At 39.9% G+C, this 20974-nt stretch overlaps 1 protein-coding gene across 2 annotated transcripts in view; it reads left to right on the forward strand.

The window, feature by feature from the left end:
* Window positions 1-20974, forward strand: part of NADK2 (NAD kinase 2, mitochondrial) — a 32628-nt gene that overhangs the window by 3272 nt on the left and 8382 nt on the right. For both annotated transcript variants that reach the window (XM_032097369.1, XM_032097370.1), the window contains exons 2-7: window positions 12817-12905; window positions 13258-13346; window positions 14851-14932; window positions 16242-16325; window positions 18575-18711; window positions 19496-19574. In XM_032097369.1, the coding sequence (XP_031953260.1) occupies window positions 12817-12905; window positions 13258-13346; window positions 14851-14932; window positions 16242-16325; window positions 18575-18711; window positions 19496-19574 (560 nt within the window). The remainder of the gene's footprint in view (window positions 1-12816; window positions 12906-13257; window positions 13347-14850; window positions 14933-16241; window positions 16326-18574; window positions 18712-19495; window positions 19575-20974) is intronic.

Below are 20974 nucleotides of genomic sequence, written 5' to 3' on the forward strand. Positions count from 1 at the left end.
CTTGTTGCCTGCCAGTTGTGAGCAGAAGAGATGTTTGCAAGTTTCTAGAAGACAACTGATGTCTCTGCTTGGAAGCTTCAGATATCAGTAAAGTACAATTAATGAGAATTGTGGGCTTAAGCAGTTCTGCGTGATCACCAAGACAGGAGAGAAGTCCTTGAACGTAGCTGTTGCAATCAATGTGTTTATATATTAAGACTGAATATGCAGTAAGTAGCTTAATGCGGAAATGGTGGTGCCTTTAGGCACACATTCTAATGAGATGGGATTTGTTCCATATTTAAGGAGGCTGAAGATGAATCATTGGTATACACCAATATATAGAGATACATGATACAGATTGTAGCATATATCATATCTGTGATATACACAGTATAAATCACAGTATCCTCCAAGAAGCAGAATATCAGTAATGAAGGTGACTGGCTGACATTTCTAATAAGCCATGAAGGCCCTGGGCATCTGTAGCTTAAACCCTTCTGTGGCCTTTCTTTTGGACACCAAGTGAGTCGTATTATACAGACACTATGAAATGTTTCAAAGTCAAAGCTACAAGGTCACAATTCCAGAATTCTTTCTCTGTGCAAACAGAGATGCGAAAGGTGAAGAAGCGCTCTAGACAGCAGAAGGGCAAAACATCTGGAGGAGAGATGGAGAGCAAGGGCAGATACTCTTTGGAGTGTCTAGTAGATCTGTGAAAGATGAAATCTTCCACTGGCTCTCTACATGCATGTTGTGCGTGCCTGCTCCAGGTTGTTGTTTTTACCTACCTTGTGGCAGATACAGATACTCTTACATGCTTATAAATAAATTGTTAAAATCTGTTCTTAACCATACATAAACACGTCTGACCATCATAATTAGTGTTCTAATTCTGACTTAGTCTGAAAAGTGTAATTAAGTGCTGTGTGTGCCGTTGTACAGGGGAGGGTTTCAGAGTCTTTAGTTCAGAAGGGAGATTAGAGAGCTATAAAAATGGATTCCTAATACCACAAAACAAAAATGTCCCAGAATGACCCAGCAATTTAAAAAAAAGTGTTACATCAGTAAATTTTGTGCTTCATATCATGCAAGAAATACTTTTCTTTGCCGTTATGAAATTTAAAGGGACTGTTGAGTTTCTAAAACTTGCAGTTGCCACCTTTAAGTTAGATGAAAAATAGTAATCTTTCTCCCAAGTCGATACAAACATTTTGCTTACCAGAAGTGGTAGCAATTTGCAGTTCTTCTGATGTGGTTTACTGGGATTAGCATCTAAATACGACTAGTTACAAAAATGCATGATCTGGTCAACTAATGCTGAAGGCTACTGCATGTTCTGTTTATTTCATTCTCAGTAAATCCATGCAGAAGAAGCTCTGCTGTTGTCCTTATGTAAACTAAGAGAATATAATACCCCAGTAATAGATAAAGCTAATTTCCTGACTTCTGGTTTTTGTTTTGTTTGATAGTGCAGATGTGATAAGCTGATGACTTCTCACAGCTGTAAGGGAAGATGAACAATTTACCTGTCCAAACAAATTTCATAAACAGTTCTAGTTATCTCTGAAAATGTCTTGTCATATGAAAAATTATGTTTGTCTTGGTCTTAATTGGAAGGAAGTTATTCAGTGTGGACTAGAATTGATATTCTGTTGTGGCTGGCTTTTGTGTCTTTATTTGCAGCAGGGAGGGAGAGCACAGGAGGTTTGGAACACTTTTTGGCTCTTTTGGACCACTGCAGCTAATTGCTAGGGGTGGTAATCTCAGCGATGTGACGTTCACACAGCGCAATGGAAACTTGTATCTGGTTAGAGAAGAGGTAACCTGTTGTCAGGATATTGCCTCCCCTGAAAGAGGCTAGTGTGAATTCGCACAGGTGGTGCATGGTGCACCAACAACATCATGAGCAGGGCTGGTCAGGAAGGAAGGAAGAATTGTTACCCAGCAGGTAGGCGAGCTTCAGCTGGGGCTCCTATGCTGTGCCAAAAAAACCCCACAGAACTGTAGATGGGGTGTGTGTAGCAGAACACTACCTTCCCAACCTCCAGCTTCTACTCTGGATGTGTACAGCACCAGTTGTTGCTAGCCTGTGCATTAAAGTTTTCATGTCTCTTAGAAAATTTCCTCTTGTGGGAAATGTACTGTTTTACCCATAACTTGATAGGTGATGGATTTTTGTTTTTAATGACAGAAAAATTCTTTGCTATTTTTTACATTAAATGATGAAAGATACCATTTTAGTATCACTTTTAAATTATTTTTCCTGGGTACTAGTGTTACAGGCTTGTAACACTCATACCACCACCTGAAGATAGCCTTTTGGAAAATAGCCAAGTATTTTGGTCTTAGATTTCTGTTTTAGAGGACTGCACTTCAATACTGATGCTCGTGATCCTTTCAAGCACTTATTTAGAAAATGCCACTCAAATATTTTCAGAACACTGGGATTTTTGCAAGTGCAAAGAAGGTAGCAGAAGGAAAAAGTGATATGCAAACTTCAAAGTTCAACTGAATTCTAATTTTAAAATGAAGTCTGATAATTTAGCAGACAATTTTTAAAAAGTTGCTTTTCTGAAAATCAGTAAGTATTGAGGCATTTAACCCTGTGTCCTCTTGTGGATCTAGGTGTACAGGGTATATTTGAAGGTAGTATCTTTAAATAGAAACTTAATTAATGAATGAGGTGATACTGCAAAATTTTTCATTGTTCTGTTGAATTCAAACTACCCATCTCTTCTTACCTGGTAATGTGAATTTTTTCAGTGGATGTTCTTTTAGGGAGCACATAAAGTGTTTTAAAGCTGTTAAGACTGTACTATTCTGTATCTTATCCTGAAAAGAGGGAGAAATACTAACTCAGTTTAGTGAATTGAAGCATACAGAATTCAAGACACAGGTTATATTCCACTAGGATTTTATAAAGCTAAAGAAACTTTTTTTTGAGAAATAAAATTTTTGAGCTAATCCACTGGAAACTGAGATGGGTGTAAATGCTTTTCAAGTTATACAACCATGGTGTGCATTTGTTTATCATTACCTTTGAAATTTGATATACCTGCATCAGTGTTAAGTAACTTTACTTGCATCTGCTTTTTTAAAAAGTTCCTCATATGTTGTTGTTCCAAGAGGAATCTGGAAAATGATAGAAACAATTAAATGGTATGTAGTAATTATTTTTTCAGTAAGATTTGTTTTTCCAGTACACCATTCAAGAATACTCGGTCATTTATATCAAATAGAGCATTTCAGTGTAATTCACCTAAATTAAACTTCTGAGACTATATCACCAAGCATCTGATGCTGTATACAGCTGAAGAAGGCTGCTTCTAGGAAGTGACTTTAATACTGGTTTTAAGTACTTCATTAGTTGTGATTTACAACATCATGTTGTGCTGAATTAATGAGAATGTTTGAATTGCCTGGATTGCACAGGTTTTCTAGAAATCTGTTAGTGCAGTAAGCAGTTACCACTGTTTATAGTTAACAAAACAATTTGCTCTTCATTAGCTTTTGAATTGCAACTATTGTGTGTTCTTCAGATGTGATTGAAATGACAATAGTGCTTTAATGTGGTGGATGAAGAATTAGAAAACAGTTTATAGCATTTTTACTTTTGTTCATGTATGCATCAAACTCTTGCCCTAAAGCAGCATTTCTGTAAACTTCAGAACATAATGTTGCCAGTGAAGTCAGCTAGTACTGAAGTAATGGTATACAAAATGCTACAGTATCTATACTTCACAGTCATTGGTGTACAGAAGGTACATTAGTCTACAGCAGCATTTGAAGGCCTGCCCTGACTGTGTCATGAAAGTGACGAGTCTAAATTACTGAAGAAAAAAAGTGAGGAAAATATAAGGAAAAAAATATTCCTAGCTAAAGCAGCCTACTGGACTTCTGCAGTATGAGGGGTGATGCAGCAAACTGGTAGAAACAAAGCAAGTAGCCAGGAACAATACTGGGAAAAATTCTGAGCAACTGACAGCAAGTTAGTAAATCAGTCAGTGGTGCTGGTCAGGTAAGTCCAGCCTTCTTGCTGTTCTTGTGTGGTAGGTACTGACTTACTGCATTGGTTAACCTAGCATATTTTTTTTAAAAGCAGGTTTAAAAGAGGCTTGTATAATATGTAATAATCCAGACTGGGAGGGGAGGAGGAACTTGATTTAATGCCATAACTTGCAACTCAACAGTAGTTTGTAATGGCAAACTTGATTCATGTTCAAGGCTTTATGGAAAACTTAAACCTGAGCCTTGATACTTCTCATCCTCAGTCAGAGTTTGTTTCAGGAACCTGCTTAGGTTTCTCTGCTACTTTAGTTAAAGCAAATACTCATTATCAAAGCCATCCTGTAAGCAATGCATTGCCTTTGTGGATTGGATTTTTTAGCTATTAAATTGTCAGAAGCCAGTGCATTTTAAGTTCACTCAGGACCTGCAGCTGCTCACTGAGACTGTTTTTAAGGTTCACTTTAGAGAAGGTTTCAGAGCACTTGTGCAAGTCTGAATGAGCTGGACTGCAGGTTCTTAAAGGTGTCCCAAAATGGGTTAATCCAGTGGTAGCAGTTGTTAGCAAAAGATTGAGTGTACTGGATTTGTGTGGCCAGGTTTTGGTAGTGGGGAGGACTACAGGTGTGGCTTCTGTAAGAGGCTGCCAGAAGCTTCCCCCATGTCTGACAGCTGATGCTAGATGGATCCAAGATGGACCCTCAGTGACCCAGGTCAAGCCAATCAGAGGTGGTAGTGTCATCTCTGTGATAACATATTTAAGAGAGAAGAAATGTTACTGTGGAAATGTAATTGCTCTCAGAGAGGAGAAGAGTGTGAATGTATGAGAGGAATAGCTCTGCAGACACAAGGTCAGTGAAGGAGGAAGGACAGGAGGTGCTCCAGGTACCAGAGCAGAGATTCCCCTGCAGCCCATGGTGAGGCAGCTGTGCCCCTGAAGCCCTTGGAGGTCCGTGGGGGACCAGAGATCCACCTGCAGCCCTTGGAGGACCCCAAACTGGAGCAGGGGGATGCCATCAAAGGAGGCTGTGACCCCATGGGAAGCCTGTGCTGGAGCAGGCTCCTGGCAGGACCTGTGGCCCATGGAGGGAAGAGCCCACACTGGAGCAGGTTTGCTGGCAGGACTTGTGAGCCCACAAGGGGTGCACAGTGGAGCAGCCTTCCTGAGGGACTGTACTCTGTAGAGGGGCCTGTGCTGGAGCAGTTTGTGGAGAACTGCAGCCCATGGGAAATACTCATGCTGGAGAGTCTTTAAAAAATTATCTCCCGTGGGAGAGCCCCCAGGCTGGGGCAGGGGAAGGGCTCCTCTACCTGAGCAGTGTCAGAAACAACTTAAGATGAACTGACTGTAACCCCCATGCCCATGTCCGTGTTCTGCTGAGGGAGCGGAGGGAGAGCTGGGAAAAATGGAGGGATGGAGGGAAGGTGTTGTTAAGATTTGTTTTACTTCTCATTATCTTGCCCTGATTTTGATTCATAGTAAGTTCAGTTCATTTCCCCAAGCTGAGTGTTTAATCTCTGATGGTAACTGATCAGTGATCTCTCCCTGTCTTTATCTCAACTTGTGAACCTTTCCTTGTATTTTCTCTTCCCTATCTCATTGTGAAGGGGTGTGATAGAGCAGCTTTGGTGGGCACCTGGCATCCAGTCAGGGTTGACATGTCACATTAAGCCAGTGACTTATCAAACAGTATTATTCAATAAGCCTGGGATTTTTCAGTAAATACTTAAATTTGACTAGCTTTTTTTTTCTAAATGTCGTGGCAATACTGTCTTGAATCTTTATCTGTAGCCAGACCATATGAGATCAGATGATGCATTTACTATTTCTAGTGCAAAAGCAATTAGGAGACCACATTTCCCCTTTTAAGAAGTCAAGCAGCTTCTGTGAAAAGAGGGATATTAAAGATCTCTCTCAGCCTGTCTTCACAGGAGAGGTTCTCCAGCCCTCTGATCACCCCTGTGGCCCTTCTGTGTACTCACTCCAACAGGTCCCTGTCCTTCCTGTGCAGGGACCCCAGAGCTGGATGCAGTGCTTCAGGTGGGTCTCAGCAGAGCGGAGAATCCCCTCCCTCCCCTGCTGCCACCCAGACATTCTGGGTGCAGCCTGGGGTATCTTCCTGGGCTGTGAGCTCACATTGCTGAGCCATGTCCAGCTGTTCATTCACCAACACCTTCCAGTCCTTCTCCATAGCTGCTCTCTATCCCTTCGTCCCACAGCCCAATATTGATAGTGGGACTTGCCCCCAGCCCAGGTGCAGCACTGTGCATTTGGCCTTGCTCAATTTTATGAGGTTTATACAGACCCACCTCTCAAACCTGTCAAGGTCCCATGACTGACACCTTCACCCTCCAGTGTATCAACTGCACCACACGTCTTGGTGTTGTCAGCAAACTTGATGTCATTGCTGTGAATACAGCAATTGGAGCTCACAAATGATACTTGTTTTCTACTATACATCGAGGGTAGGTGTGCTGTCCTGTACTTACCATGAAAGTTAGTGCCCTGTCCAAACCTGGGTATCTGTTGTGTACAACCATCTAATTCAGCTCTCTCATCAATTCCAGCTGATGGCTGGTAGAAACACTTACCATTCAGAGTTGTGGTTCAAGCTTGCTGTGCCTACCCTAGCAGACCCTTTTGTCTGGGATACTTGAAACGTGTCTCCAAGTTACAGATATCTATTGGGCAAGTTCTGCTATGGCTAGCTGCTCAGTTTATTTATCTATTTTGTTGTCAGTATTTTATTATCTAAGATTCAGAAGCTGAACCATGCTTTAATCCTGTGTACTTATATGTGGATTATTTTTACATCGTGAAATAGAAAAGCTCAAATATGTCATTTGAGCTCCTTAGAAATCCGAAAGTTTAGTGTGTGCCTGACCTGTGAGGAAAATTGCATTTGTTTTTAGCATGACAGATTGAGCTTTACCTTAACTAGTAGTTAACACCAGAACATAGGATAATTACTTGCATATAGATTGACAGACTTTGGTAATTAAGTAAGTTTTGAGTCAAAGTCAAGTTCTGTCAGGAAAGCTAAGACATGTTTATGGCTTGAAGCATGTCCTATATTCAAAACTGTTTCTAGTTCAAAACTTAATGTATTGAGGAAAATATTTTTTCTATAAGCCTGTCAAAATCTCAGGTTTTTTTTAAACAGAACAAAGCTGAACACTAACTTTGGCTATACTTGGGACATGTGGTTAAATCTCAAGAGACAATTTCTGAAAGTACAGGACTTAAGTGCTGTACTCTTCTTAGAAACAGATTGCTGTATCTATAGCGCTCAGAGTATTTTTGACTTTAGCTTCAAATTCATATTTTTTGTATTCAGCTGTTGCTCCCTAAATCCATTTGTATTGTATGGTGGTTCTTTCTGTAGAAGTTGGGTAGACTGGAAAGCAGTGATCTGCTCTTGTTTTCCAGATGGTGTGCATGTGTGGGCAAGTTAATTGTGGAAATTTGAGAGAGTAATTGTTTCTAGATCTATGCTTTTTGTTGTTGTTAGCTTCCCCCCTGTGCCCCCTTTCTCATCAGATATTTAGTTTAACTCCTGAATGAACAGCAGTTATAAAACAAGTGACTGATACACCGAGGCATTAACTCCCCCCTGGTGCAGTGGCAGTTTAAGGCTGCATGAAGGTTAGTGCTGTAAATTCAGGATAAGCCCAGTAATGAGAATATATATGTATTCATAGAAGGCCAAAGTGCATCTGAAAAGTTTCATTTAGTCTTACTGGACAAGTCCAGGGGAGGGCCACAAAGATGTTCATGGAGCTGGAGCACCTCTTCTGTGAGGACAAGACAGTTTGAGCTGTTCAGCCTCGAGAAGAGAAGGCTCTGAGGAGAACTTATAGCGCCTGAAGGGGCTCCACAAGAAAGCTCAAGAAGGACCTTTTATGAGTCCCTCTGAGTGTATTGGTGGATGAATGGAATGGCTTTAAGTTGAAAGAGGGGATATGGTTTAGCTGTTAGGAAGAAATCATTTACTGTGAAGGTGGTGAAGCTCTGGCAAAGGTTGCCCAGAGAACTTGTGAATGCACCATCCCTCAAAGTGTCCAAGTCCAGGTTGGATAGAACTCTGGGCAGCCTGGTCTAGTGGAAGGTGTCCAGAATAGGGTGGCTGTAGCTGGATGATCTTTAAGGTCCCTTCAAACCAGATCATTTTGTGATTCTACTAGGATGAGATGCAGAAGGTGCTCAGTTGACAGATTCACTCCAGACAATATCCATATTGCTGTATTGAGAGAACATACTCTTTTATCCTAATGCTTAGATTAGCAATGCCATAGGACTCAGCTGTTGCTTTCTTTTTCCCATTGTCTAAATCAAGGGTTATAATCCACATATGTAGACAACATTGGGTACTCTGATGTTGCTGGGCTTCATGTTGCTTCTGTATTTGTGTCTAGAAGCCATGTCCTTGTTGTGCAGCAGTGTTCCTGCAGGGCCAACATTACTAAAAGACAGCAGATCCGCAGTTTAAACCAAATGAGGTGGGACTTGCCAGAGGTGCAGGCTGAGACTACAGAAGGAAGGCAGTCAAGCAAAAGTTCCTTGCTTAAGTGGTTATTAGAGGAGCTTTGTGAAAAATTATCCTTTCTTTCAAGAAGGATCAGGCCAGAATATTCAAGAGCTATTCTTAGATATTTGATTTAGATCTTTTCTCCTTCAGTCTAAGGGAAAAATAGCTCCATTCACAGGAAGTGTTCTACTCCCCTGAGTATGCTTTTCACCACAAGCTCTTCTGGAAGTCTACTTTGCGTTGCATTTCTGCTGTGAGGTTTAAGACTACTACTGAAGTTGTGCCCGAATGTATTTTTGTCCAATTTGTCTTTGTTTTCATATGCTAATGCACTTTTTGATAGAATAGCTCTTGTATATATATTCATGCATTTTGCATGGTAATGAGGTCAGATTACTAGGCCTACTTGTAAATCAGAGCTTCCTCCAAAGGAAGAAGAGCTTGAAAGTTGTCTTCATGCAGAGTTTAATACCTCTGTGCCTTTTTGAGGAGTCAGTTGACAAAACCCAAACCTGGCATAGGTTTGGGGGCCTGTCTGATGATTGGGCTCAGGACCCAGGCTGTCCTTTTGTTGTCTGTACGTCCCAAGTTCCTTCAAGGCTCTTAAGGAGGTAGTCATGCACACAGCAATTGGACTGCCTGATCTTTGCCTTCATCTCTTTTAAAGTAAAAAGCAGGTGGTAGTCTCGGTTTGGTCTTACACTTTATCCTAAGTGCAAAACTCTTTCCAGCAGCAGCATTTGTCATAGTTTTCATGTGGCAGTCAGGTGCTGGATATGAGGCAGGAGCAGAGGCAGTGAAATACGAGTGTATCTGTCTGAACATTGGGAGACACTTTTTCACTTTGAGGATGACTGGGCACTGGCACAGTTTGTCCAGAGATGTGGTAGGGACTCCATCTGTGAAGATCTTCTAAAGCCATCTGGATGTGGTACTGGACAGGTGGCTTCAGGTGGCCCTGCCTGAGCTTGGGGTTGGACCAGAGGACTTCCAGAGGTCCATTCTAGCTCAACCACTCTGTGATTCTGTGGCCTCTGACCACAAGGACTGTGAGCACTTCTCTGGTTCTTTGGAGTAGTTGAGTGAGAGCAGCTGATGATTAGCATTCCTGTTGGATAATACTTGACTGCGGTTAGGCTCAGTCAGGCTTCCCCTTTGTGTGTTCTTAGATGAATGAACTTGCGAGTTATTAATCTCTGAACTAGAGAGATGAGGCTGGAGATGAACAGACTGTTGTAGTCTCTGGAGCCTTCTGCAAATCAGGACAATTTGTTAATTCCCTAGATGTAGCACAGCCATTTAAACTCAAGGCCCTAACTTTTCATTTTTCTTGTTGTTTAGTAATACTTGCTTTCTTGTTCTAGAGCTAAATTCAAAGAGGAGATGTACACATTCAATGCCTGTTCTAGAGTGCTGCTGAAAAGGTTCATCCAGTTGTCAGAATACTGATAGTTTATTTGCTGAATGACCCCTTCTGTTTTCTGAAGCTGTTGATGAAATAATTTAACTCAGCTGTGGCAAATGGAAGTTACAGAACAGACTCTGTTCTGTAGCAAGGGCACTACCCATACCTCTCCTTCCTGGTGATGCCAGGGAAATGTTAGCTGTAGGCTCACCACTGATGTTGGTGGCTCAAAAACCTGCAAATGATCATGCAGAGAATTATTACATTCTTATTGTTCTGAGATAAAAGCTCTCTTCCACCAAGTTGAAAAATAGCGTGCTGACAAATTAGCCAAATAAATGAAGTACATAAAATTGTAATGTGGAGTTTGTGGTTTCTATTTTCTGTGGAAACAGCAGCCTGGAAAATGTGTGCTGCTGCAGCAGTCTGCTGGTCAGGTGTTTGTTTCATTTCCAGCGGATATTTCTAGAGGAACCCTGATTTTAGTAACAGTTGGTGTTTTTTGGAAATTGTTTGGTTGTGGATTTCTTGTTCTTATTGTAAAGAAAGATCAATTTATGCTTTGAATGTGCAATTGAAAATTCTTCTAGCAAAGTAGACCTGGGGTGCTCAGCGGCAGATATCTGAGGGAGGCAAGTACCTCCTTCTTCCCTTTCTACCTTTTCCTTTCCCATCCAAATGGATCATGAGAGGCTGACAGCAGACCCAGCAATGGGCAGTGCTGTAACTAGCATAGCCCTGTGTACTCTTTCCCTCCTCAAAGCCCACAGGGGCACTGTTCAAGTTCCCAGTGCAACACCATGGACTCTGCACGACTAAGAGGGGTCCAGGGTGCACAGCATTGTAGCTCAGGAGTAGAAACAAAAGATTTAAGTGTGTGAGGCAGTTAATGGGGCAAAACACCCTGTACCCCAGTAAACCAATGCGAGCAAGCTTTGTAAAAATAACCTTCAATAATTGTCTGGATGTTTCCTGATCATCCACATGCCTGTGTCTGTGTGTGATCCTGCATAGCTGGCAGGCAGCTACTCCCATTGTCTGTTTTTAGTGCCTTGATGCATCCAGACACCCTGTGAGTCTGTTGGAAGTGGTTTCCTGATCCCAGCTATAAGATAACTGAAGATTTTGTTCCTGCAAGTTGCTTGCCAATTGTAAACACACTGAGTGGAACAGCCATGCTGTTCCAGAGCAGCCAAGTACATACTTTTCTGTAACTTCTTCGGTGCTCAGTCTGTCTTACGTGCTTAGCTCATGGTTGGATTTCTTGACGTGAATGGGTGTCAGATGCATAAAGATTGCATTTCCTGGGTATTGGATTGTGGTTGACTTCAGTCATATCCCAACAGTGCTCTTCCCTTCTCTCAGGAGTTGTGTAGTATGTGAGTCTATAAAAATGGGATTAGATGAGGCTGTCTGGCACAACTTTCTCTTGGAATGGTATAAAACATTGAACTTGAATAAATTGCTGGAAGTGCCTGTTTAGAGCTTCTGGCACAGATGAATTCCTCTACACAAACTCTAGGAGTTCTGTTTCTCTGCTGATAAATTGGTTTTAACTGTTCAGGGAAAAGGAAGCAGTGACAGTGTAATTGTAGGTTAATTCAGGCTAGAAGGAGCATGAGGATCCTGCTGCTCAAAGCAGGATCACTTTCACTATGAATGTATTTATAGACTTCTTTTGCTTAACATCCTTTGCACCCTCTTTCTTTCACTTTCTTTATCTCCATGCACACACATATTTGGCAGTATCAGCCCCAGATGAGGGCCCCCCTTGCTAAATAAGATAAAGAACAAATGGTGACTGAATTACTCGCACCAAAACTTGTTGAAAGACTAATCTGCAGTCAGTAGTCTCACCTGCCTGCTCGTAAGAGTCTATCTGTATAAACTGCAAAATATTTCCATGGTCTGAAGATTGTGTTGAGATTAAATATTCAAATTCTCCAGTTTCCACGAGAGATGAGACTAGAATGCACCTGCACAGTTTGTCTTGTTATTGTTTGTTACCAACTTGTTTAAAAAATGTGGCATATAATCCAGGGAATGATATCAAAGGTAGTAGGTAAATTGTCCTTAAGCTTTTTTTTGATGCAGAGAAAATGTCACCTTTGTTAGCACTTGGCAGTCTTCCATTTTAGCTCAAATACAATTTGAAGGGTAATGCTGTAGGCATTTCAGGCTCTGTTTTCTTAATTGTCATTCCTGTTGCTTTTTCTGTTCTCTGTCTTCTCTGCAGCACAACCTTGAGCTTTTAGCACATGGCAGAAGCACAGTTAGTGTAACTTTATGTACAGTTTAAATCAGTTGGCAGATTCAGGAGGAGCAAAATGTCGGAAGTTGCATGGAAGTTAATGTAGTATGCTTGTTTGCATATTTGTGTAGTCTGTGATTATTGACTGTTGTGGCCATGTGATTCATTTAATGAATTAGTCAATATAAGCTGACTGCTATGTATATAGAGATGTAATTAATGGAGTGCTTATAAAAACGGATCTCTGCTGAGAGAAAAGACATACTTTTTTATAGCTTGTATTTGCACTGCTCAAGAGCACTTACTGTAGTGATGAATTGTTACAGTGGGGATACTGCAACACGTGTATCAGACAATGAGGCCCATGGAAAAGAATATATATATGGACTGATTCTTGATAGATGTTTCAGAGATGTTTATTTCTCCAGCCACATGGCTGAGGATCTGCTGAGGAACTGTTGCAATCACAGGACCCGAGGGTCCCTGCCCGCGCAGGGAAGCACAAAACAACCAATGGGGAACGAGGCTGAGCAGGGGCAGGGAAACACCGTGCCTCCCCCCAGGGCCCCTCTCCCAGGGCTACATGGCAGGGGGGGGAGAGACCCCAGCAATTAACTTCTACAAAAACCATTTGTGTTTTACAGCTTGCCTTGAAGGGATCTAACTATGCTGGTCTGCTGGAACGGCATCGCATTCACACAAAAAATGTGGAGCATGTTGTAGACAGCTTACGGTAAGAATGTATGGCTATTGAGGATTTCAGACACAGTGCAAATATCCATGGACTGTGTGAAACAAAAGGAAGCCTTGTTACCAGCACCAATAAAACAGGAGTACTGAAAGGAGAGTGATGCAGTTGAACAGGCATTCCTGAAAGAACCATCATGTGAACTGGCTCAGTTCAGTTGACTAATATGCTTTATTATCATCTTGAAAATAAATGAGAAAGTTGTACGGGATTTGTGTGTCAAGTGTTTGTAAGCCAAATAGGAGTGTCATTACTCCTTAGCTGCATGACAGCTTTTTGGAAGGCTGTGACAAAGAACAGTACAGGACAGAATTCAGACTTTTTCTGAACTTTACAGGAACGAGAGGATAGAAGTTCGTCTTGTTAAGCGTCGAGAATATAATGAAGAGACAGTTCGGTGGGCAGATGCTGTTATATCAGCAGGAGGTATGACTTTATTGGAGGAAAGTATTTGCTTCAGTATGTTTTCATAGATACGTTTCTCAAAAATAACTTTGCAGTTGTGAAGCAATTGGAAGTATGCACGTTCTGAAAACAAATTGCTAATCTAATTGTCAGAAAATCTGACAAAATGCAGTGGTTGTGACCATCTTGTACTACCTCTAGTATCTAAAATTGAAGCCCATGGAAATGAGTCCCAGTACATGGCCACTAGAAAAGTTTGGCATGTGTGAAACAGTATAAACTGTGGAATTTACTGTAGTTTTCAACTAAAGAGGATAAAATGCTTGATGTCGTGATTTTATGTAGCCCTAAAAAACTACTCGTTTTTTGGGATATGAGGTGTAGAGCAATGTACTACCTCACGGTCCCCTTGCTCAAACTGTCTTTCTTGCTTTCACACTTAATCCAGTGACTGGCGTATCAAGTTGGATGGTACAGGTAAAAGTCTGCAACTTCTGAGCATCTTGTGCCACTGATAAGTGTTTTTCAGATGAACAACAGAGCAACTAACCTGACTGTTTATTTTTAATATTGGATTGCAGCTGTTCATTCAGTGGGTTTTTTTGGGATATGCTGCAAATACAGCATTGTGTTGCTGGGCTCACTCATCTGTGGCAAATAGGCTTGACCACAGCTTTCTCTCTTCCCACTAGTCGAGTTTGCCCTTAGGTACTGGTCACTGTGAAGGATGGGTAGAAAGGCTTATGTATATATTTCTGAAGCATTCTAATACACTCTTGTAGATTTCAAAGAACTTCTCTAAAGTGCCAGTTTGTCTGTGGCAAAATTTTTTATGGTTGAGGGAAGCAGCTGGGAAGTGATACATGATCTGAGGTTTTCAGAGCTTATGTCTTCGTGCTTTTCAGAGCTTATATCTTTGTGCAAAGAGTGGATGAGGTTATAGTTGTCTTCTGTTTAACAGACAGGGAAAAATACCGATATCTGGAGAAGCCAGTACATTTAAAGATTTCTACTTCCAAGATTTCTACATACCTAAGACTTCTTTTCCAAGTATCCCTATTTGGGGCCAAATAAGACCTTTAAATTGCCTTCTAGGAGGGCAGCTGGGGTGAAGCTGAAGTCATTGTTTTTATGTGATTCACAGTAACATTTGGTTTTGTTTCCTGTCTCTTGTGGCTTTGTTTAGCAATACTTTCTAAATTTACTTTTGTTAAAGAATTTCTCTTACCTACTGGTAAAAGTACAGAAATTTCCATAAATCTCTTTTAAAGCTTGCTTCTGCCACATTCAATTGCCTGGGCATGTATAGCTATCAGATAAGTTGTACTTCTTCCAGTTATGTTTGCCATCTTGAATTCAGTTGTCACTACTCCTATTTGAAAGGTGTCAGTAGTTTTGTCTCATTGTATTTTTGTCCAGCTTGCCTGATTTGTTGTTAATATAAAAGCACATAATGATAATGCTGGAGTACGTTCTGGTACTAGAATGTGAAGTGAAACTAACTTTTGGTCTGTCTTTTCTGTAGGTGATGGTACGATGTTGTTGGCAGCCAGTAAGGTCTTCGATAAATTTAAACCAGTCATTGGCATAAATACTGATCCTGAAAGGTAAAAACATACTTGGGAAAGCAAAGCTTTATTTAATATTAGGCACACTGTGCATCTGTTTCCATGGTACATGAGGCATACCTGTAGCGTTTGGCAGCATAAATGTCTATTTTGGTGGGTTGTAGATACCAAGGCAACCTGTTGTTTTTTCAGAAAAGTTTCCACAACAAGTTATCCTGTCTCATCTGAGAGGACATTTAGTATTGGGTAAGCGTAACTGTTACACTGCCATAACTGTTCTCACACCAGTGTAACAGCACTTGCAGCTAGCTAAGTTGAATTACTAACCAGAAATTTGAGGCTAGGGATGGCAGTATAGAACTTAGACAGGAAGCAGGACTTCATAAAAGCAGCTAAGTGTGGTGCCTGAACACACAGAAACATAATTTCTTTGTGAAGAGGGTGGATCCAGTAGAGCCTCAGATGAAGTTTGCTGTGGTTTCTTCGTGTAAACCATGTGATACCTCAGAAAACACAGTCTCCTGAGCCAATTGTTGGCACTTAGTTGTCCTATTATAAACTCTGCACAAGCTGCACCCACCTGCCCATATCAATCTTACAGCTCAGTGGATGCAGTGTGTTAGTACTGCCTGGTTGGTATAACCTTCAAATGGATGGCAGATGAAACTCCGAATTCACAAGGCTCTGCCTGCTGAGAAGTCTACATTTAGATTTCTGCTTTTGATACTGACAGTTTATTCCCAGTACATAAAGTGGTCGTCAAAAGGTTTAATTCCTTTCATACCTTACTTTTCTTCCAAAACTTTTCAAATGCTCTGAGTAGCTGTTCTGTATTATCAAGCCTGACTAGCAGGGTTCAAATAACAAGTACCTTTAAATTGTCACATATTACTCAAGGAAGGGAGCAGTGTTTAGTCTTCTGGTTTTGACATGAGATTCTTTTCATCTTAGGCATGTTGCTTAGCTGTTTGTGTTGCTAACTTGTTTGTAAATGGAGGAAATTTTCTCACCTGCCAGGTTTATTAAGCTCAAATAGCTTTCCAAGAATGGTGACAGGAACTATATTAGTGTTTACGTATTCCTGCAGGATTACTAGCTGAACAGACAGTTTTTAGGGGAAGTGTGGGAGAAATATCCTGTCTCAGACCCACAGACTTCAGGAGCTGAAAGCAGTGTATGGTTGCTGATGTGCTACTGTGCAAGAATAGTACAGATTCATAAAGATCTCAAAAGTGTAGCATAGCTAGATGTAACACAAAGGGAGACCTACTTTGTTTTGTTTTGTTTTCCAAAGGTACCAAATCTGAACAGTAATACTGTCATTTTCATTGTCATTTTTTGCTACCAGATCAGAGGGTCACTTGTGCTTGCCTGTGAGATATACACATTCATTTCCTGAAGCTCTACAGAAGCTTTATCGTGGTGAATTCAGGTAGGATTCACTGATCTTTGGTTTTCAAAAACATAGAGGGATTGGAAAACACCTAATCATGTGCAATTCCTAAGGACCAGGTGCAGCTTAGTAAAATCTTAATGGCTCAGATTGTGAATTCTCTGTAGATGTTTAAAATGTTGAAAAATGAGTTTGTGGTCAAGAGTGAGATTGGAATACAAATGATAAAACTAGTTCCAGCAAAAAATCTTCTGGTATGACCTGCAGTAATAGATTTTCACTTCTGATTTAGTAAATTGACAAATAAGGAACTGCATCCTTGTAAGGAGTATATTGGTTTGCATATTTTTTAGGATTCAAAAACATACAATACATAAGAATAGAAGCTAGTGAAACACATTCAGTTAGGAAATGGTCAGTGTGTTGCTTGTGGGGTTTTGGTGATTGAGATAAAGTGGCTTAAATTTAGTTAACAGATTAGTGTAAGGCAGAACTTCTCTTCATGCTGAATATAGCTTGATGTTTTCAGTACCAGATATTCTTAAATAGAACAATCTTACTTGATTTAAAAAGAAGCAAGCTGACTTTTAAAGGACAGACTAGGGAAGAGTTTTTAATAACTACTTAAAAAGGGACATTGTTCTGTGTATATAATAACTTTCCAGAATACTTTTATGATGGCAAACCATCAAACAGAAATCAGTCACTCATGTGAAAGTATATAGCAATTGATTTTTGTTTATACTTCTAGCGTATTAAATTTGTAGCTTGAAATGTAGCTGTATTTGTGCCATAGAAAAGTTCTGAAATGAGATGAGTACAGTTGCCAGGATAAATAACTGAAGGAGTTTCAATATGTTGAAAAATATGTTGCTAAAAGAACAGGAACTTTCCACTCACGTACTCTAAGATTTAGAAAACAGAAACTTTTTAGTCTCCATCATTCTAAGTTGCTTAAATAAAGCTCTCAGTGTTTATGCAGATAAACTCCCTTGACATTTGGCAGTTTTGATGTTTTGCTGGAAACAAAATTGTATTTTTGTTGCTGGAACTCCTGTTATTGCTCATTATGGAGCTGAAACCTCACCAGAGTGAAACAGAAAGGATTTCCCTAATTGTTTTTCTGAAATAATAGAAACTTTATTCTTAAGCAAGGACACAAGCAGGTGTTTGATTTGACAGTTCTTAGTTTTGTTTGGCCCTAAGCAAACTTCGAAATAGGTGAGTAACTGAATCCTTGTCTGGAAGGGCTTCTGGTGTTTCTTTTCTTGGTGGTCAGTGGTGTAGTAGGTTCTCTGAATAGGGGTATAATAGAGGTACAGTCCCATTTTCTAATTTTGTAGGGAATGTGACATGTTCTAGCCATGAACACTGTAAGGAGGCTAGTATAGTGATACTCACTGCATGCTTTCTGCATGACTACCTAAAATCGTATTTGGAATTTAAGGGCAGATAGGTTGTGTAAATGAGGCTCTATAAAGATGACAATGAGGAAAAACTAGCAGTGTAGTCATATAAAGCATAAGTCTCATGTAATTTCAGGAAAAACTGGTTACTGTCACATGGATATCAACAGTATGAACAGGGAAAAGATGTGCTTGTAACACTCACTTGTGATTTGCTTTCTTAGTCAAAACTATTGCTATTTTGTTTTATGACATCTCTTAGGTTGTAAGAGGAAAAAGGAATTGATTAGGGAAAAGTAAAAAAATCTGAGTGTTGTAACATGGCTTTTATATCCTTCTCTTGCTTCAAATGAATTCCTCTTTAACACCCTAAATTCCTAGGCCAGGAGCATTTGTTAAAATGAGAGGATACTTGGGGCCTTATTTATAAACGGATGCATAGAGCTGCTTTTCTGGACAAATACAAACAAAAGATGTTAAAAGTATGGCACGTACTGCTGTATAAATTCTTGAGAGCTCTTTATTCTCAAAGCATTGCATCAGTCATTCATTCACAAGTTAGGGTCACATGCCTAAAAAGGAGAGTTGTTACATACAATTTTATAGACTACTTTTGGCCTGTGTCCTCTTATTTTGCACATTTTACACATGCAAGAAACATTAGGTAGCAAATTCGTAAGTGTGAAGAGTTGACTATTTAGTACAATTAACTTTTTAAATTTAGAAGTCATAGTGGAAACTCTAAAACTTGAAATATGACTTTGAATATATTTAGCTTCTGATCTTAAGACGTTCTGCTTTGAAAGTGAAGACTTTCAGATCCTATTTAATTTTGTAATTAATATTTCAGCTGCTCATATGGGCTTCTTTCTCCTCTCTTAGGTGGCAGTGGCGGCAAAGAATCCGACTGTATCTTGAAGGAACTGGAATTAACACAACCCCTGTGGATTTACATGAACAGCAGCTAAGCCAAGAGCAACACAGCAGGGCTCACATAAATGAAAGATTCCAGGATCAAAGTAGGTTAAAATCTGACAAGATTGGAATCACTTTGCGATGATAACTTGGAATAGAAGATAAAGATTTGTGAAAGTTTCAGTATTTGAAATACCTTCTGTCAAAGTACCTGATCTTAGTACTGTACTACTATCAAAGTACTGTAACTACTTGAGTATGTGTGTACACATGCTAACTTTTAAGTTAGGTTAATTCAGAGTTGTAAAAGCTGGTCTTGGGCTACCAGCAAGCAAAGAAGACATTGGAAGTGAGAATCTGTCTGTAGGTAATTCTTGAACACTTTCACCTCTTTTCTTTATGGTGCGTTGAAGATGCATGGTTCTGTGCCTAACCTGTGTCCAGTAATGCATTTGCTCACTAAGAAGTCCTTGTCAACATGAACAGTTTGTTAATCCACTTTAACTACCTTGTGGTATGACGTCTAATTCTCTGAACTTCCTCAGAAATGTCTGTTAAGTCACTGCCGGTGAGTTTAACTTGGCTGGAAGAGTGACTGACAGAAGAGGAGACTTCATTCTGCCTGGCTGCCCATGACTTTTCAGGGAAAGCAGTGTCTGAACTTAAGTGTCATTGCTGACCTTGGTTTAAATGTTTATTGTCTCCAGTAAAGGACAGTGACTGATCACAGAGTAAATCAGTGAAAAAATAAGTTTGAAGAAAATGGAGCATGAGGTCTAGAAAACAAACCCAGGCAGCAGAATCCGTCCTCCAATAAATTGTGAGCATTTTTTTAAAATTTTGTATTTTTAATCCATGATTCAAAACTCTTATTTTCGATATCTGCAGGGTCTGATATTTCTGGTCCACATCTTTTACCAGTGAGAGCACTCAATGAAGTCTTCATTGGGGAATCTCTTTCATCCAGGTGTGTTTTAATTGTTGTTTCAGCAAGGCACAATTGACTTAATTTCTTGTTATGACATTGCAATAGACAGTCAGTGATGAGATTTTACTGTCAAATTTCAGTTCTACTCTATAAATATTTAACACTGATTGTATTATTGCTGATTACAAAGTGTATTTTCAGAGATGTAAGTGCTGTAATGTTAATTTCTGGTTTTCTACTTCCTGTCTCATCATTCTTTCATTTTTCCTGTTTTCTTTCCCTTTTACTGACGATTTAAATAGTTCTTAAACTACCTCCTCTCCTGCATATCTTCTTAAGTATCTCTTCATAAGCTTTTAGCATGACCAAGTAGAAATAAGTTTTACCATGATTCCTTTTTCTGCCTTTCTGTCTTTAGAGGCAAAGGTATCAGCCTGCCTTTGGCAGAAACCTTGTTATTGATGGAAAATACATCTTTTCTTCTTTTAAGAAATGAGTTTGTATCAAATCATGGTACTGCCTTATTCAGGATACATTTGACTGTCCTTTCTGTCCTGAAGATCAATGCATTTTTGGCAGCCAAACAATAAGAGGAACATGGGGAATATGACTGGGGCCGCAGTAAAAGTCATGGTCCTTAGTCAGGATTTGACCAAACTTTTACTGTATTTTGTATCTCTTTTCACTTTATTGTTTATCTTAAAAAACATAAACAACAACAACAGAAAAGCCACTTTAGACTTTAACAGCTTGTGTTTGTACAGTGCCTGGGACACTGATTGCTGCTGGAAACAGTATAAATATTCTGTGAGTGCTTTATTTTTTGTCTGGACTTCAGCATGTGGCAGAAGGAATTAATCTCAAAGAGATAAAAATCCTGCTTTCTACTAAATCAAACCTAATTTTATCAATGTTTTAAAGAATTTCTTTAATGTGCAGTGACAGAGGAACACAAAGCTGTTTTCCAGTGCTATCTATGAGTGTCACAAGTACATTGTGCTCTTGGCTCCAGTGTATTTGAGAACCACTGAGGAACACAATACCTGTAGAAACAAACCTCTAGAAATTATTACGGCGTTAATAGGACCTTACACTTGAAGACTTAAATGTCATAGACGAATGTTCTGTCAGTGTCAAATACACAGGTTTGCTGTTTATTTAGACAAAATAATTTCAGGAGATTCTTTTAAGATCTTATTCTGCATGTCAGTGATGAAAAGAGGCAAATTGAAGAAAAAAACCCCAGAAAACCTGTTCTACCCAGCTTGCAAAAGTTACATTAAACTGACTCAAGCTGTGCACCTGTGTACTAATCTACTTCCAGTTCTCTAATCTCCCCATCTTCTCAAGAGTGATTACACAACATGCCCTAAGTTACTGAGAGTATAAACTGACACCAAACAGCCAAGAGCTGTGTTTCTAGTGGATCCAGACTGAAA

Source organism: Corvus moneduloides, chromosome Z (assembly GCF_009650955.1).
Source record: "Corvus moneduloides isolate bCorMon1 chromosome Z, bCorMon1.pri, whole genome shotgun sequence".
NCBI classification, from domain to species: Eukaryota; Metazoa; Chordata; class Aves; order Passeriformes; family Corvidae; genus Corvus; species Corvus moneduloides.